At 32.0% G+C, this 19,008-nt stretch overlaps 4 protein-coding genes across 4 annotated transcripts in view; 2 read left to right on the plus strand and 2 right to left on the minus strand.

Annotated features, from left to right (window-relative positions):
* Positions 1-2,178: 2,178 nt before the first annotated feature.
* Positions 2,179-3,130, minus strand: LOC125187575 (protein RADIALIS-like 3). Its single transcript, XM_048084195.1, has 2 exons — positions 2,797-3,130; positions 2,179-2,369 (listed from the first exon to the last, which is right to left on the minus strand). Exon 1 carries the CDS (start codon positions 3,048-3,050, stop codon positions 2,802-2,804), a length of 249 nt encoding a protein of 82 aa, XP_047940152.1. The 5' UTR covers positions 3,051-3,130; the 3' UTR covers positions 2,179-2,369; positions 2,797-2,801.
* A 6,715-nt stretch (positions 3,131-9,845) lies between these two features.
* On the minus strand, positions 9,846-10,715 carry LOC125186316 (protein RADIALIS-like 5). The gene is made up of 2 exons (XM_048082667.1): positions 10,340-10,715; positions 9,846-9,992 (listed from the first exon to the last, which is right to left on the minus strand). The coding sequence occupies exon 1, from the start codon at positions 10,599-10,601 to the stop codon at positions 10,353-10,355; it is 249 nt and encodes an 82-aa protein (XP_047938624.1). The 5' UTR covers positions 10,602-10,715; the 3' UTR covers positions 9,846-9,992; positions 10,340-10,352.
* LOC125186317 (protein RADIALIS-like 1) overlaps positions 10,646-19,008 on the plus strand; it is a 12,579-nt gene continuing 4,216 nt past the window's right edge. Inside the window, exon 1 of the mRNA XM_048082668.1 lies at positions 10,646-10,667. The gene's annotated coding sequence lies outside the window, so the exon portion shown is untranslated. The remainder of the gene's footprint in view (positions 10,668-19,008) is intronic.
* On the plus strand, positions 14,834-16,225 carry LOC125186318 (transcription factor RADIALIS-like). The gene is made up of 2 exons (XM_048082670.1): positions 14,834-15,197; positions 16,039-16,225. The coding sequence occupies exon 1, from the start codon at positions 14,941-14,943 to the stop codon at positions 15,184-15,186; it is 246 nt and encodes an 81-aa protein (XP_047938627.1). The 5' UTR covers positions 14,834-14,940; the 3' UTR covers positions 15,187-15,197; positions 16,039-16,225.

Genomic DNA, 19,008 nt, shown 5'->3' on the forward strand with positions numbered 1-19,008 from the left:
AAGAATCATACAGTATTAGATGGTGATTCGCTCATGTTGGACGAAAGTTGTCCCTATAAATAAATATTGTATGTGACGTGGCATTATCAAACTATGTACCGATGGTATTTTTGAAGGAAAAATTTACAATAAAATGTACTACTTGCTAGTATTATTATATCGATCAGTGCGGTGCATGTTCATAATATTGCTAATTAAATATAATTTGTGAGATAAAAAATAGTATAACGATCTAATCTAAATATAGAATATTTTAATTTGTTGGAAATAGTATTCCTATTTTTTTTTTCTTTTTGGTTAGATGGTTTTATTTTATTAATTCTTGAAAACACCTATGAAGGAAAATAGAAAATTCATCATTGGGGTCTGAGGTATATACGTTTGTGTGAGTGCGTATTCTGTTTTATACTATCCATTAACATAATCACTCGACAATGTGTACATGATGAATATACACTAAATAATGGAGTACTATAATTAGAAAGTAGTGAGAGAAAATATTGTAATATTATTTGATTTATCTATTCACTTTATGTCAATAAGGGAAAAATAACACAGTATATATTTTTAAGGAATAAAAATAACATTGCTTAACGAAGTAAAAAAAATAGCTTAAAAAGGATAAATTGTTAGAAAAATCACAAAGTTTGATCAATTTTAGTCAATCCCACATCAATAATGATAAATTATATAATAATTTTAATTATTTTTTAATTGTACTATCATTTAGCATTTAGAGGGAAATGTATATTACATGGAAGTCAGAATCCATAATGGTTTTAGATATTTGTATATTACTCACCAAAGCCATTAATTTTAGTATGAAAAATAATACTAGTAAAGTATATGAATAGACTAAAATTTATTGGCTTCCAAATCATACAATTTTTTCCTCCAAATCTAAATCAATATGAATATGATGATTAAAGAAATATCAAAGCTATAATAATCTACATTTTTAAAGTGTGACATTAACCATAAATTTGACCAAAATTTATGAGTACAACTATATTTTTTATGATAATTTTCCCTTTCAGATGTAGAGATTCCAAAGCCAAGAGAAAGGCTCGATTTTTTTTGTCATGTCTCTCAATCAAATCAAGTATTTGGACGTTGAAAATAATGCGATATTTTTATATACTGGCAAAATGATGTGCATAAACCAACGCATTCGGACGTCGTATGAAATATTGTTATAGTATATAGCTTGATGGTTAATAACATTGACAAAATGACGCGCATAAAGCAAATTGGCGTGGACATTTTTAATATTCAAACATTAGTTTATTTAGAAATTGAAGAAAAAGCCACTAGAAAATGAGATAAATAAAAGGTACAATAAGTACAATCGCCATAATTTTTTAAAGAATTAATGAACATCATATGGAAAAAACGTCTTTCTCAAAAATAAATAAAGACACAAAATAAATCAAAAGAATGTGACGTCAACGGGAGCAAAATAACTCCAATGATCCAATAACCATAACATTAATTTTTTATTTAAGTTCTTCAAAATGGGAAACGGTAAATACCTTTTCAAATACCTTTTTCTTTGGAGAATAATTTTTCTTAAAAAGAATGTAAATATGGCGGTAGTTATAAGATTTGAACTTTCTATTTAGTTTTTCCATTGGAGATGCTCTAATATTGTTTTGACACGTATTGCCAATATATATTTTTGTCGGCGATAAATTTATTGACAATGCTACTATTTAATCGAGAGATTCCGATTCTAATTCTAGTACTCGTACAATGTTACCATTTAATATTTGCAATTTTCTGTAGTGACAATTTAGAGTAGTGATAATACATCGAATATTCTTACACGTTTTATTATATCAAAACGTAAGACGACCAAATCCACCAGCAACATATAATATAAGCAGAGCCGCACTATGAAAAATACAATTAAAAATTAGCAAGCTTGCTGCCAATTTAAATTACTTAAACATTGTAAATGTAAAAAGTGAATATATAGCATGATAGCAATGCTAATTTGATTTGAATGCAAATAATAGAAACACCTTTTCATTGATCTTATTCAATTGGAGGATTTCTTATAGTACTCTTTTGACCCGTCGTAATCATGTTACCATTTATTTGTATTCTTGTAGTAATTTATATGTCCAATATTCGTACAAGTTTGTATAAAAAAGAAAGATGATCAAACCCATCATATAAGTAGAGCCGTACTATATAAATTATTTGAAATTCGTGAAAATTACAATTAAAAATTAGCATGCTTGCTGCCAATTTATACTACTTAAGATAATCATCCTACTAAAATACATTCTTTCTTAATTCACTGCAAAAGCTCTATAATATTAATAACTCAGGTTCCCCGTCACATCTTTAGAAGGTTGAGTAGCCTGTCAAAATACAACAAAATTAGTTTATTACTTACTACTATTATTATAATAAAATCATACGCAAATATACATCTTATGTTATATGTAACGAGATCCAAAAAATGCATTTAATTAAGGCTATTTGAATTAATAGTAACTGTCCCACTGAAAAAGACATGCTTTCATTCCAGTAGATTCCGAATATTTTGGCTTGTTTTTAATAGAAACATTTTTATTACTCACATACCCTCATGGCCTCACACAATATATATTTCTACTCTTCTATATAAGAAAAATAATACTAATGATTAACGGAAATGAGTGAAATGTAAAATTATGATTTATGACACAACGACGAAACATGTATCTTAAATTCCTTTTCCATAAAATAGTAGTAATAAATAGCAATCCTTATATTATTTGACTGAAAGTAAATGTATAATAGTACCTTATTCAATTGGAGTTTTTCTTATACTTGGGAATGGGAACGTAGCCGGAATCGATGCGGCAAAGATCCTCTATGAGAATCTCGTAGTGGCGCTTCACCTCCTCCGCCGATTTCCCACCACCCACGGCCCGGGCCACGTTCTGCCACCGGTCCGGAGTTTCAGTGTCGAACCGGGCCAACGCCTTCTCGAAAAGCTTGTTCTCTTGTTGCGTCCATGAACTGGACCGGTGAGCGCTTAGTGAACCGGATGCCATTGATCGACAAAAAAACACTAAAAAAGTGTAATATTTGGCCCCAAATTAAAATCAAGAAAGAAAATAGATGTGGATTTGAATTGTGGGATGATGGTAATTTGCTTGCATGCAAGCTTCTTATATACTAGTACAAAGGTGAAGGTGGGTGGGGTGGGGGTTTGGCCAAGTTGGGGAATATGCAATTGGGAAAAGTTGAAAATGAGTGAGTCGTTTGAAGTATAACCACACGGTGAGGGTGTTTGTACGTGTACCAATATTTTCAACATATATATCATATTCTTTTTCATTACTTTTGATTCCCTTTTGCAATTAGGTGTTCCAATCTTGTAGGAATATAGAGATATGAAGTTGAAATACTTGCATTTGATGAGATATACTCAATATTAAGATGATATATAAATTTAATGCTATGATAAAAGGGATTTTCTATTTAGTACACAGGGTTAATTTAGTCAATTTAGAGGTATCAGAAAATTAAAAAATTACTTAAATATCCTTTCCTCATTTTCAGTCTTTGTTTCCCTCCACCGATGATAAAGAATTCAGCCTCTTTCAAATTTTAAATTTTGAATTAAAGATGCATTAATTACTGCTCCACTTAATAGCAAATTTAATTACTACAGTAGTTAATAGCAGATTTAATACTTAATAGCAAATTGGAAATTGAAGAGAATATTTTATGTCACAGTTACGGACTTTATCTCCATCTCTTCTAACTTGTTTTTTTCTACCTATATCATCTCTTGAACATGTTAGTGATGGTACGAGAAATGCCGTGTTAGTAAGATTTTTCTTTCTTAGGAGTATTATAAAATTAAATTATAGATTACCAAATTTATTTATTAATTTAAAATATATAATGATGCATGACAGCATGAATCTTTGTTATAATTTTTAAAAGGAAATTTTTGTAAATATTTGTATTAAAGAAAATCATCCTAATGGAAATGATAATTGAACAATTAAGATGAATTTTAGATTCAAATGAACAATTCAATAGTGATTAGTGTATAATTTTAATCTAAAATTCATATCTAATAGTGAATTGAAACTAAACACTATTGAATTGTCCGATTTGATCTAAGATTTAATTGAATTGAGTAGTATCAATAAAAAAATCTCAACTGTATCAAATTAATCTATGTGCCTTTTTTATTCTATTTTTAGATGTAATTGAGCAATTAAGGTGAATTTAGATTCAAATAAATATTTCAAGTGAATCTAAGTACCATTGAATTGTTTAATTGATTATAAGTTCAATTAAATGTTTAATTACACCTTCTAATCTAGTAAATCTAAGCACTATTGAATTGTCCAATTGATTCTATCATTCTATGTTTAGTTAACTATAAGTTCAATTGATTCTATGTTTAGTTAACTATAAGTTACATTTACAATCGAGTGAATCTAAGGACTATTGAATTGCTCAATTAATTTTATATTCAATTAATTATAAGTTCAATTGAATTATTTACGATTTTGGATTATCGGGTATCGGGTTGCCCGATATCCGATCGGGTATACCCGAATTATCCGATTTGTTTTCTAAAATTAATAAATTACTCCATGTTTTATTATAATTAAATGTAGTTTAATTTCTTAACTATATTTTAATTAATACTGAATAGTTAGCGCATAAGATATATAATTTAATTTTTTAATTATACTTTAATTTCACTAACTTGTGATATTTTGAATTTTTGATGATGTTATTGTTAGATCTTGATTCATATGAATTTTTTAATTGTGATGCTTATAAGGGATGGATGTTTGAACTTTTATAAATTTTGATGGTTATTGACTTATTGTAGATGGATGAAAGATGTTAATATAATTTATGAATTTTGTATTTTTCAATGTTTGTAGTTATTTTCTTTTAAATTCAAACTACTACAAGAATTTTGTATTCCTAAAAGTTTGTAGTTATCTTCTCTTAAATTCGAACTACTACAAAAATTTTGTATTTCTAAAAATTTGTAGTTATTTTCTCTTGAATACTACTTCAACTTTGTATTAAATTCAAATTAAATAATATTAAATAAATTCTAAAAGTTTATAGTTAATTTCCAAAAATGAAAAATAAAAAAAAAAAATCAAAATCACAATCGGGACTGGATACCCGTAATCAAATTCAGGTCGGATATCGGGTATTAGATTTTTGGGAATTTTGATTATATGATGATTATAATTTTATTTTATTAAATTTTAATTATATCGTCATTGTATTATCCACACTAAAATTAATCAAAAATGTGCCGTCAAGATTATATTCGTCGTTGCAAGTTTTTTTTTCCTGCTCAAAATCAATGTCAAAATATGTGGCTTGAGAATTACAACTTGCCTCAAACAACATGTTTCAATTTGAAATTTTAAGATAAAAATAAAAAATTCCATGAATAAAAAGCCTTAGATAATGACAATATGTGACAAGATAGAATAAATTTATCAAAATTGAAAATTAGAATTTGAAACTATGTAAGCTCTAAAATTGAAATAATTAAAACATTTTCTTTAGGTAGTTGGCATCGGTGAGAATAGTAAGTATGGGCCAACTCCCAACACATCTTCTTCCTCCATCTCTCTTATTCCAATGTTGTACGCCATATCCATTTCTGCAACAATGCTTCTTCAAAAACAATCAAACTTCTTCTCTCTATTGATTTATCGTCACACATACACATATAACTTTATTGAAAACATTGAAGAAATCCATCCAAATTTTACAGAAAACCAAAAACATCAAAACGAGAGTCTTTTTCATCGCCGCTGCATCAATCGTGCTCCTGCGCCAGGATACTCAACGACGGCCAGCTTTTTATCCTCCTGCTTGACCACTTCTCCAGCTCCAGTTTAAGTTAAATAAATCAACACTTATTTGCTAGACTTGACATGAAGCTAAACTCATAAGTCATAAGAGAGAAGTTTAGGTGTTGTAAATTAGGGACTTTGCGAGCAAATCGAAAAGAAAATGGGTGAGGCCAAAGAGAAACTAAAAATGGCTCCATTTTGTGTAATGATGGCGGGAGAATAATATTAAGCGGGACTAGAAAATAGAGGCCGCCAAATTTTCTTCCAAGTATGAAAAGGACATAAATGTAAAGTCAAGTAGTATTAAACCGGAAATTTTAAGTAAATCGGTTTTTTTAGCTATTAAACCAGTTTATGGCCGGATATACTCAATATTAAGATGATATATAAATTTAATGCTATGATAAAAGGGATTTTCTATTTAGTAATAGTGAAATAACAGCGATCCGATCAACAACCTGTAAATATTGGGTTTATATAATTTAACCTATTTTACTCATATGATGTTTCGATAAAATTATAAAAAACAATTTTCTTCAATCTCGATCTTTCATATTTTCATCTAATAAATGAGATGCAGTGTTGCATTAAAGGGTTAAATCTCAAACAAAATTCGAGATGACGAAAAATTCATGAAATAAAGTTGGTTTTGGAAGTCGAAAGCGTAGATATTTGATGAATGATTGATTCGCTTTGGAGAAAAGCTCTTCACTCATTATTGGGCCATAATAGAAATATTCCTAAATTTATTTCACCTTTTAGGATCCCTGCATTAGTGAGTCTATACCCACTCCAATTTGGTCCTACCCGTTTTTGGGTCCAATAATATAAAAATTCCCATTATTGCAGATACAGAAATTTATTACATTCTTTTTTAAAGTGAGAATTAGATATTGATTTTTGGGGTTAGCCATATTTAGATTATTTGAGCGTGATCACTTTCGAAGAAATGGGGTTAAATTAATTTTATCATTTCTCCCTGTTTGCTTGCTGTATTCGAATTAATTCTTTGAGACCAAATTTTGATACAAAGCATGCGCTGTTCACGCAAGAGGCAAATTCATTTGAAAAGGCTAAGACTCGCTATCTGCATTTGAAAACTCAACCAAGAATTGATGCTGAAATTCCAAAGTCATCCTTAGCTTTCCACCTCATCCTCCTCTTACTCATGCTGAGTTTTGGTGAATTTTTGAAGGGGCTAATTCCATCCTTCCACTTTGAAAATTGGTTCAAAAACCTAAAAAGTGGATACTGTTCGGCCCATAATTCATCTCAAAACTAGCTAACTAAACATAGGTGCAGAGATTTAAATATGTGCGCCATAGTACTCAATGTTTGGACATAATTCATTTCTTGGATTTATTAGGATTGGGAAACTAGAAGGGTGAACACTCCCTTATATTTGTTGAGTGTGGCTTAATTGGGTTCAAATTAAGATAAGATTGATTAAGAAAATAGAAATTTGATAAAGACAATTAGTTTTATTTTGTTTCTCTATAATTATTGATAGAGGGCAGTAATAAAATGCATACTCATATATTGTACAAACTCCAAACTATGATCTGGACCCTTAAAAATATCAACAAATGATAAAATAGTAGCAACAGAAAATGTCAACACAATATCAATACAACATCAACCGTTGACACTGTGTTGACATTTTCTGTTGCTACTATTTTGTCATCTGTTGACATTTTCTAACAATCCAGATCATAGTTTGGAGTTTGTATAATATTTAGAGTTTGCATTTGATATCATTCATATTTATAGATATATTATAAATAGTATACTACTCTCTCCGTCCCGGCTAAGATGACACATTTCTTAGCCGGCACGGGATTTTAAGAGTTATTGGTTAAAGTATTTAATTGGAGAGAGAAAAGATGGGAGCAAGTATTAAAGTAGAGAGATAAAGAAAGATGGATATTTTAATAGGAGTGAAAAAAAGTGGTTGCGTGTATTAATTGGAAAGAGAATGTTTCCATAAAAGGAAATGTGTCATCTTAGTTGGGACAAACTAAAAAGGAAAACGTATCATCTTAAGCGGGAGGGAGGGAGTAGTCTGGAATATTTATTCCACGACTATACAAGTCATCAATTCACCATAAAGAGTTTCAGTTTCATTTGATTCATAAAAACTAGGCTTGCTTTATCGTATTATTTCATAAAAGCTCAAAAATCACAAGGGATTTTCTATAATATAATAAGAAGAAGAATAGGTACAATAATAATAATAACAATAATAATAATTATTATTACTTATAATACTACTACTAATAATGAACATGTTTAGAGCTTATGCTGTCAAAGAGTGAATAACATTGACAGCCAAGATAAAATGTACAACTAAGAAGTGGGAAAATGATGTTTTGAGAAATGGTCTAGATGAGTACTCTGAAGCGGCCGATTTTATGCAATTTAAGCAGCCCAATAAGGCAATAACAAATCCAAAATGTAGAGCTTAATTATACAGTGTTAAGAAGAAGAAAATTGGATGATTTTTAGCCATCCTACTGAATTAAATTAAATTTGAAATGCTATGGCTACTGAATTAAATTAAATTTGAAATGCTGCGTAAATGTCTTAGGTTGGGGCAGAGGATGCGACGCCCTAAGCCTCACCCTATGCTCCGTCACATCAACATACTATCCTCCGTCACTTTCACCTATAGTTTGCCCTAAGCATTTTATTTATTATTTGAATATTTAAATACTACGAAAATTCATTAATCCTATTTTTTATGTATGTAAATATATCAATTAGCAAGAATAAAAATATAAAAACACCACAAATTAAAGGTAATCCTATTATCAATATTTATTTTTTATTTTTTTATATTTTATGCTTGCAAATATGAAAATCTTTGGAATTCATTATTGAATTTAGAGAGAAATTGAGATGGGGAAGAGAGTGGAATTGAGATGGAGAAGAGAGTGGAGTGAAAGGTGTGAAATGAAGTAAAAAAAATGGTGATATATATAGAAGAAAATACAAAAAAAAAAAAAAAAATGAAAAATGTGTGCATCCTCCGGCCTATCCTCCGCACCCCTGCAATGGGGCGGAGGATAGAGCGGAGGATAGGCCGGAGGATGCATCCTCAGTGTCATAGTCCGCGGATGATGCATCCTCCGCAGACGATAATGTGTGTATAGTCCGTGGTGCTGCAGTGTCGGACTAAGGGGCAGAGGATGCATCGTCCGTCGCATTCTCGGCCCCATTTTGGATGCTCTTATTTATCCATTGCAGTTTGATATAAACTTAAACAAAATAGGTGGTAGTAAATTGGTTAAGCATCAAAGGCATTGGTTTAGTGTTTAGGAATTAAGAAAATGAAACCTTGCAATTGTAGGGTGGTCTGATCCAGGGCCGGAGCCAGAATCTCAGTATAGGAGGGGCAAAAGTATACACAAGGAATTTTTAAAAATTAGAGGAACATCAATGAAGAAATTTGAATATATTTACAAATTTGATGAACAAAATATACTACATGCATGATTCGTCGTCGTCTTAAAATTAACCCTTTCGTTTGGAAATTTTGTTATTAGATTTGATTTTTGTTTATGTATATACTCTACCTATTTTTTTGTAATAGAATAATTTTTTTGATATACCAATTATTTATATTTTTGTAGTAACAATTAAGAGTAATTTATATATCGAATATTCGTACAAGTTTGTACTATAAAAAAGTAAGACAATCAAATCCACTAGCGCAATGTTTTCGGTCATCGGTTAGTCGGTTAACCGATGACTTTACCGAAAATGTTGAATCTCGGTTAACCGATTCGGTTCGGTTCCGGTAGCAAGGCATCGATCGGTTATCGGTTCGCTTCGGTTCGATTCCGATCGGTTAGAACCGAGAGAACCGATTAATTTCATGTTTATATAATTATTTTTATTTTTTTTACTTATATCTTGTTCGGTTAGGAACCGAACTGAACCGAGGCCAACCGACCGAATACCTTGCGCTAAAATCCACCATAGAAGTAAAGAAGTAGTAGTACTCTATTATTTGAGAAGCGTGAATATTACAATTAAAAATTAGCATGCTTGCTGCGCTCCATTACTAAACAAAACAAAACAAAACGCGATTCCTGCGTTAATAACTCATTGCCCCTTCACATCTTTAGAAGCCTGCAAAAATCCAACAAAAATAAATAAAATAAATTAGTTATTACAATTAAATCATACGTAAATGCACATGTAACGGTACAAAAATACAGTTATATAAGGCAATATGAATGGTGACTTAATATGTTATTATGTTAATATATAAAAATAACATGTTGATACATTTCATATATTTTGGCTTGTTTTTGTTTTCAAAATATTTGTATTACTCACATATTCTTCCAAACGTCTAATGTAATGTATGATTATGACACATGCATCCATAACAAAACATGTGAGTATATACAAAATTGGATACATTTAAAAAGCGGAAAGAAAATATCTAACAATGACATTAGTATATATAATACCTCTTTCTCTTCATCAATTGGAGGATTTCTTATACTTGGGAATGGGAACAAAGCCGGATTCGATGCGGCAGAGATCCTCTATCAGAATCTCATAGTGGCGCTTCACCTCCTCAGCCGATTTCCCGCCTCCAACGGCCCGGGCCACGTTTTGCCACCGGTCAGGAGTTTCAGTGTCGAACCGGGCCAATGCCTTCTCAAATAGCTTGTTCTCTTGTTGGGTCCATGTACCGGACCGGTGTGAGCTTAGTGAACTCGACGCCATTAAATAATTTATTTAATTAATTTGAGCAACAAAAAAACACTTAAAAAGTGTAATGGTTGGCCTCAAATTAAAAAAGAAGAGGAAGTGAAATGTGAAATGTGGGATGGTGGTAAATTGGTTGCATGCAAGCTTCTTATATAGAGAGGTTTAGGGAGTGGCCAAGTTGGGGGAATATGCAATTTTGTAAAGTTGAAATTGAATGACTCGTTTTCACTAGAGCCACATTTTCAACATATATAGTCTTTTTTGTGATATTCTTTTTAATTTTGACTCCCTATTGTAATTTTGGTTCCCTAGTCTGTTCAGCAGCCTAGTCCAGGCCATTCACGGCTCACAAAAGCCCAGATTGAGTAATTAGCTTTAATCAACTGAGCTAATAATGCACACTTTGTTTGTTTTTTTATTTTTGCGTATATCAATTTATATAAAAACACTTTAAAATTCACTTCAACCTAATCTAACTCATTTACAATGGGTCTGAGCTAAGTTGGGTCGGACTAGCTATAGATTAGCCTATTATATGGAGTATTTGACAAGTATAACTCCAATCTTTTAGTTTGGGGGTTGAGGAGTTATAGAGATATGAAGAGTCATGAGTAATAATTTGTTATATATTATAGCATGTTGGGTTACAAACTCATCCCACGTCGGATGAGTGAGGGAAGTTGTATTAGTATAATAAGTGTTATCCACCAAAGCTCGCATGGATATAGATATACTTATATTTTATTGAACTGAGTAAATTATTCATGCGTTGATTTTTTTATTATTCATGATTATATGTGTTTATTTCATAACAACTAGTATTAGAGTTTGAAATTTGAGAAAGAGAAATAACAGTCCCGCTGAAGGGTATGGGAAGACCACTCACGACGGCCATCACACGGCAGATGCAAGAAGATGTAGCGACAAAACTTTAACTTGAATTCGTTAAATTTGACCAAATAACATTTAAAAGGTTTTCAACTCAGCCTGAAAAACTACTGAAGTCATCTCACAAGAGCATGACTTTTCTAATTTTGGAAACTCATTTTTATTTTATTTTATTTTATTAATATGGTGACAGGAGGTATGTTGGTCGTGGTTTTGGTGTTCGTTTCTTTTGTGTCTTTGCTTGTTGGCTTTGGGTTTGTTCTAGTTTGGTGATTTTATTGTCTGTTTTTTGGTTGGGTTGAAACTTTTTGCTCATCGCTTTTGGTGGTTTGAGCCTTTTTTTCAATAAAAAGAAATGTGGTGAGATTCATTTTCCACCAACAATACACTACTTACTCTCTCCGTTTCACTATAGTTGAGGCAGAGCTTTTGGGCACGGAGTCTAAGAAAGGGATGTTGAGTGTGTTAAATAAATAGATAAAAAAGTAAGAGAGAGGAAAAAGTAGAGAGAATAAAGTAAGAGAGAGTAAAGTAAGAAAGAAAAAAAAAAGTTATTATATATGAAAATGACTCAACTATGAAAAAACTTTCTGAAATGGAAAAATGATTCAACTATAGTGAAACGGAGGGAATACTTATGTCTCCCTTTTTCATTTTATGTATTAAAATTCGTATCAAACTAAAAGTGTATATTCTCGTGGAACGAGAGACTAATTAATTTGTTGGTGAATATGGACCAAAACTCTGTCGTCATATTCTTTCTTGTGGTACACACGACTATTCCAATCGTATCATATCAATTTTATTATTGGACACTAGCAAACATATCGCAACCTATGAATATTCATTAATTGAAACGAAATTAAGCTTCCACGACACCAACCTTCCTTTAAAGTTTTGCCATTTCGAATCTCATTCCTTCTTTTCTAGCTACTTAACTAATCTCCTATTAAAATCATCTTTTCACCAATTTTCAACATCCAATTCCAATCATCGTATACAAGACTTGTTTTAATTTCATAAACCCCATAAGGTTTTCTTCATCTTCAAAATTCAACAAGTTTAATTACGAGTACATTCCGTATAGCTTTATTTAATTAAGAATTCTGACTGAATAATCTAAGATATTTTCTCTAGATTAAAAATATAAAAACAAAGGACCTTAATGAGATTCTTACAAGTTGAAAAAAATTGGACCATCCTACGAAATTCTGGAGAGTGATAGCCAGATTCAAATTCAGTATATATGCATGCACACATGTTGCAATAACTTTTGAAAAAATGGAATTTGTAAGACGTAGTTAATGTTGTATCTACAAATTCTTGTGAAAGTTCACCTTTTTATAGATTCCTTTTCCTGTCAATACGCAAAAGTAACTTTCATATAATCATTGGTGATAGCCCCAAATTCCTATCGCATATTTAATTTGTAGCAACTGGTAATATTCCCCTCTCAACAACATAAATTAGCAAGAAATGAACGATTGCTGTTTGCGGTCAAAGTTTTCCAAATATGTACTATAATTTTCTGATTCTCTCTTATGATGAGATGTTGATTTTTTTCGACATGATCATGCATATATAGTAGTTCTCCATAAGTTAGTAGTAGATTGTTTTGATCATTATGCAATAATAAGGCAACCAAAATATTAGTCAAATCTTAATTAACAGACGTTTCTTGTTAGGGGATTAATGTTGTGTGGATTCTCGAGATTTAATGAGAGAGAAAGGGTTGCACTTTGTTGAATATTCTTTTTTCAAGTAGCATTATTTTCAACCTGCACTTTCGGTGTAGCAGCATTAGTTTATGATTAGTGTGTGTAATGCATATTCAATTTCTTGAAGCCTTGTTATATGTGAGCACATTTTAAACGTGGATATATAAATAAGATCAAGGACATTCAAAATCAAGATTTAATTGCTTGGTACTTCAAAATTGTTTGTAATTATTCATAAACAAATTTTGGGATTTGTTAGTTATTACAACCAGAGAAAGAAAACAAAACCCATCTTGGTCCATAGACACCCAAAAAACATCTTATCTTACACGTACCTTTTGCAATATTCCATACAGAGAGAGAGAGAGAGAGAGAGAGAGAGATGCTTATAGTAGTTTGGAGTAAATACGTATACAGTTGATTCTGTTGCACATCAAGAATATCACATACTATAAAAAAAGTAGAATGAAATTTAATGTGTTTCCTTTCCTCTAAATAAGGATCAATTGCTATAACTTCCAAGTCATTCCATACCTCAATATAATGCTATAAACAAACAAATCATTCAACACAATGTTCCTTAATAAGTAACACTTAATTAGACACAAAAAATAAATCATGTTTCTACTCTTAATTTTCTATCCATGTTTATCTCGGCTAATGAAAAATTATTTCTAAATTAACATTGCGGCTTTGGGCTGCTACTAACCTCCAAAATCTAATTTTATTATCTCTATGGCTCTATAAGGTGGTAGAATGAATATATTCAACACTACAAAATGTATCAACATTTTGGAAGAAATTGAGGCCCCTCCAAGGCCTGGCAGTCCAAACATCACAGATCTTTTTCTGCACTAAAATGGAGATAAGATTATTTATTTTATTATGTCGAAAAAATATGGAAATTTTCGATGCCATGTTCACACTACAAAACTATTACAATCATTGTACCGAACTTTGCTGGATTTCTAGAAATGAAAAATTCAAGAACATAAAGTGAAATGAATGCCTCATAATTCATCTATGATCAATTCTACACTAGTTTTTGAGAAACAAATTGCATGCAAGTACATTCCATTTTAAGAAACTCTTGCAATAGTTGGTATGGTTTTAGACCCTCACAATGTTTTAGATAAGCCCACTCTTCTTTCACTCTTTTAAAGCTTGAAGATATGTGATGTTTGTCTTGGCAAAGTTTGCTGTCAATGTACCATATAATTTGATTTTGTATTTTGCCTGGTGGGAAGTGAGTACAATGCAAATAAACAAACAAATTAAGACCCATGCATGATGGTGTAAGAATTCACATTTTGTATAACATTTTTCTTGAAATAATAAGTATGTGAAGCCACATTATTACACTTGATGTAAGAAGATGCTATCCATAATTTGTGATCAAAGCTAGGCACAAAAAAAAGGTGTAATCAATTAAGAGGAGGGATGACATTATATATTCTCTTACAATATATGCATATTCTTAAAGGTTATGATGGTCTTGTGTCTTGCTTCATTTGTGGTTATTAGCTAGACAAATCACTTAAATTCTTCAACATTTCCAAGTTTATAGGCCAGCTGTATCAACACACCAACCCACCTCATCCCACCCCCTTACCATATGAAGCTTATAAAAAGCTCCATACCATTTCCCACTCTCTCAGCAAAAAGATTACCACTTGACCTCTTTGTTTTCTTGCTTCTTTGTATTGCCAATTTTTTTTGAATTCATCACTTGTCCATTCCTAAACAAAATGGCCTCGACCTCAATCTCGCACTCGGGCAATAGCAGCAAATGGTCTGCCCAAGAAAACAAGGCCTTCGAGAAGGCTTTGGCCATTTATGACCAAGATACCTCTGACCGTTGGGTTAACGTTGCCCGGGCCATTGGGGGTCGGACGCCAGAGGAGGTGAAGAGGCATTATGACATCCTTGTTGAGGATATCAAATACATTGAGAGTGGGAAAGTCCCATTCCCAAACTATCGAACCACAAGATGAACGGGTTTAAGGTATCTATAATCAGTCTCGTATTTTGTGTTATCAGTATGTTTTGAGTGTCTCTTATTTGACCACATTGATAGATAGAGTAAAGTGAAATTGGCATTTTCTCCATCATTGATAATTAATGAACTTGGTTGGTGATAGTGAACATAAGTAATTGATTTTGTATGTAAATAATTAGATAAAAAAACTAGTATGCTGTTATTAATAATTTGTGCTCATGGACACTAAGGCAAGTAGGCCTTCATGTCATGACCATGCACATACTTTTTTTATTTATAGTATTCATAAATAAGATTCATTGAATTCCAAAAAGGGCCTTTTTCTGGAAACCCCCTCCCCAAGAATACACTTATTTCCCATTCAATTAACCTAAAATCTTGGAATTGGATTCTTGTGGTGTTGAAGTACTTTAGAAATAATTTGTTCCAACAAAGCTTACTCACGTGCAGTGCAATTTTGGTTTTTATTTAGTGTTTTATGACACAATTGAAGCATGTTCTTAGTTTTTTCCTTGCATGAATTCTCGATTCCATGCATGCAGAATACCCCCTCCGTCCGCCATTAGGAGTCTCATTCAATGACGACACGAGTTTTAAGAAATGTTAAGAAAAGTGGGTAGAAAAAAGTTAATGGAATATGAATCTCACTTGTATATATTAGTTTTAAATAAAATGTGAGTGAAATGAGTTAGGTGGAAGTGAGACTCTAGTACCATTTATGGTAAAAGTGAACCGGGACTTCTATTCGTTGACGGACTAAATAGAAAAACAGGAGTCTTATTTGTGGACAGAGGGAGTATGTACGTATAATAATTGGTACTTTGGTAATAATATTTGTGTGACGCAGGTAATATGAAGAGACTGAATAAGAGATGGAAGAAGCCAACCTATCAAATTGAAGCAATTATATATACGTATTAAGTTACATATTTTTGTACTATTGAGGATCCCCCAATATAGTGGAATACACCCTACGGCGGATGCATATGATTTTAATGCTGTTGGTCCAAATTAATATTATCAATTGTTGCATATTTTTAGTGTCAATGATCCAAAAAAAGGCACGACATGAACAGTACAGAGCTAAAAGATAAATAATTTTAAAATGAGCAATATAAATTAAAGTATACTAGTATCAACAATAAAATAAAAGAATATAGATTTTTTAATGACCATCTGCACTACAAAGTTACTTTATTTGTTAATTGATGTATCAATACTATATATATGTGATAGTAATAACGAAAATGGGTGGGGGTTCCAAGGGACTCCCATGCCCCAACGTGGGTCCGCCAATGAATACACCTATAGGCTATGAATAGGATACTCATTCCATCTTTCTACTCACCAATTCGCCGCATTAGCATTCCATATCTTTCTCTACTTTCTCATTGTCGAAGCTTTGTTCTCGCCTCCTCTAGTTCACAAGAGCTTGTTCAGTTTCTGCTGTAAGTTTTGTGTCTCACATATGTGACAGAATTCTAAATAGAATTAGATTTTAGTATAATACATTATTTGGTATAAGACACATTTTACCCTAATTAATTGACTATCAATTAATTATTGTCACATATCAATTAATTAAATAATCATGTTATATTTCTCCAAAGAGAATATATGTTCATATATATATATGGTACGATTGATTGCCAATGATTGAAAAAGATTGATTATATAATCTTTTTATGGAATGAATATTCATTCCCTTGGCCATCAAGTAAAGAAACATGTGTATATATTATTAAGATTTGATTAGAATTGATTGTGATCAATTAGTAATATTAATAGACGGAAGATTATATTCTTGGTCAATAAGAAACATATTTACTAATTATTTTGGGCCTCTTTGATGGAAAGGGCTTTTAGGGTTTGATAATTAGGGTTTGTCCTCTCTCTGCCTATAAATACAAGTGTGGTGATCCCATCAAATCACACACATTAAGAGAACACATAAACGAGGGAAAGAGAGAGAAATAAATCCTTGGAGTTGCGCCACTACGCCGGAAAAGGTTCAAGGAAATCGTCTCCTCCTTCCTCAATCGCTTCCGCTCTGGATCGCAAAGGTATATCTCGATCCTATTATGCTTATGGTTTACGTGATACCACATGTAGGACATTATTTATCATCATATATTCAAGATTACATAATTGAATAATCGAAAGCTTTGTGTCCCACATGTTCGCCAAGTGGGAGAATGTAAGTTTTGTGTCTCACATATGTGACGGAATCCTAAATAGAATTGGATTTTAGTATAATACTCCCTCCGTCCCGCTTTAGGAGTCCCGGTTGAGTCGGACACATGTTTTAAGAAAAAAGTATTTGAGTGTGTAATAAATAAATATTGTAGTGGATGTTGGGACCCACTTTTAATTGAGTGTCCAATAAATAAATGTTGTAGTGGATGTTGGGACCACCCACTTTTAACACTTTTTTATTAGTTGTAGTGGATATTGAGACCCACTTTTAATATTTTTTATTAGTTGTAGTGGATGTTGGGACCCACTTTTAACACTTTCAAAACTTTGTAGGCATTTTTTTATTAATTTATCTCAACCGAGACTCCTAAAGCGGGATGCCCAAAATTGATCAACCGAGACTCCTAAAGCGGGACGGAGGGAGTACATTATTTGGTATAAGACACATTTTACCCTAATTAATTGACTATCAATTAATTATTGTCACATATCAATTAATTAAATAATCATGTTATATTTCTCCAAAGAGAATATATGTAACAGCCCGCCCTCCTAGGGTACAATAAATGCGTCGGCTGCTACCCAAACAAACTCCAACGAAGTAAACATAGGCTAGGGTTTCATTTAAAGAGTGTTGGCCAAAAGAATTTAATGAATTATCAGAGTATTTAAAGCAATACCTTAACCTAGGAATTTGCAAGAAAAGGGAAGGTATCATAAATAACGATGAAAAGATCTGAAGAGTACGACGAAAATATCCAAGACAAAGTCACAAGAAAAGGCTAAGGTCTCAAACCGAAGGCAAGATGCCAATATTCCAAAACAAATTCATAAGTGTATCAAAATTCAGCGGAAGACGACCAAGAGAAAGAATAGCTATGTATGAAGACACAACTATACTTGAAGTTCATAACCACCATTCTTAATTAATTAAGCAAACTCAACACCCACCACCACTCGCCATCGTTCAACCTGCACATAAGGAAAACACATGCAGGGCTGAGTATTTTGAAATACTCAGTGAGCTCATTGCCAAAACATTTTATAAGTTATGCCATCCTTACCAAGTGAACTCGAGTTTTAAGCAGTTATAAAAGAGAAATATCACGAGTATCACAAAATATATTTTCATAGACTGGCCAGTCAAATAATCCCCCATTTTCTCATCAAATAACAATCACAACATTCCATGGTGCGACGAAAGTGTGGCCACACTTTTCGCCCACGAGACCGGCCGACTAGCAGGGACGGCTCCCGATCCCATCGTGTACACAGGCTGGTAGGGCTTGCGGCCCATACTCGGACCCGAAATCGTATAAGCATGTCAAGTATCACATTAAAAACAAACATAGGCATGGCATAACAGTTAAACCACCCTTATACCACCAAACAACATTTTGATAAAATAAAAGAGAGTTTTTAGAGTAAAGCCCACCTCGACTGCTTAGTTTTCAAGTAGTTTCGCTTTTCCGTTATCCGGCTTCGCAACCAAAGTTTCACCTTTTAATCACATAGGCACATATCACAAATTAGGTTCAATACTACTCTTACTCATGCATGTCTCAACACTCCTTTTCCCTTTTCCATTGATTTATCTTATCATTACTAATTAATCAAGATT

This window comes from Salvia hispanica, chromosome 5 (genome assembly GCF_023119035.1).
Source record: "Salvia hispanica cultivar TCC Black 2014 chromosome 5, UniMelb_Shisp_WGS_1.0, whole genome shotgun sequence".
NCBI lineage: Eukaryota > Viridiplantae > Streptophyta > Magnoliopsida > Lamiales > Lamiaceae > Salvia > Salvia hispanica.

Coding starts and splice junctions, on each gene's coding strand:
- LOC125186318 (XM_048082670.1), top strand. CDS start 14,941: ATGGCCTCGACCTCAATCTCGCACTCGGGCAATAGCAGCAAATGGTCT.
- LOC125186316 (XM_048082667.1), bottom strand. CDS start 10,601: ATGGCGTCGAGTTCACTAAGCTCACACCGGTCCGGTACATGGACCCAA.
- LOC125187575 (XM_048084195.1), bottom strand. CDS start 3,050: ATGGCATCCGGTTCACTAAGCGCTCACCGGTCCAGTTCATGGACGCAA.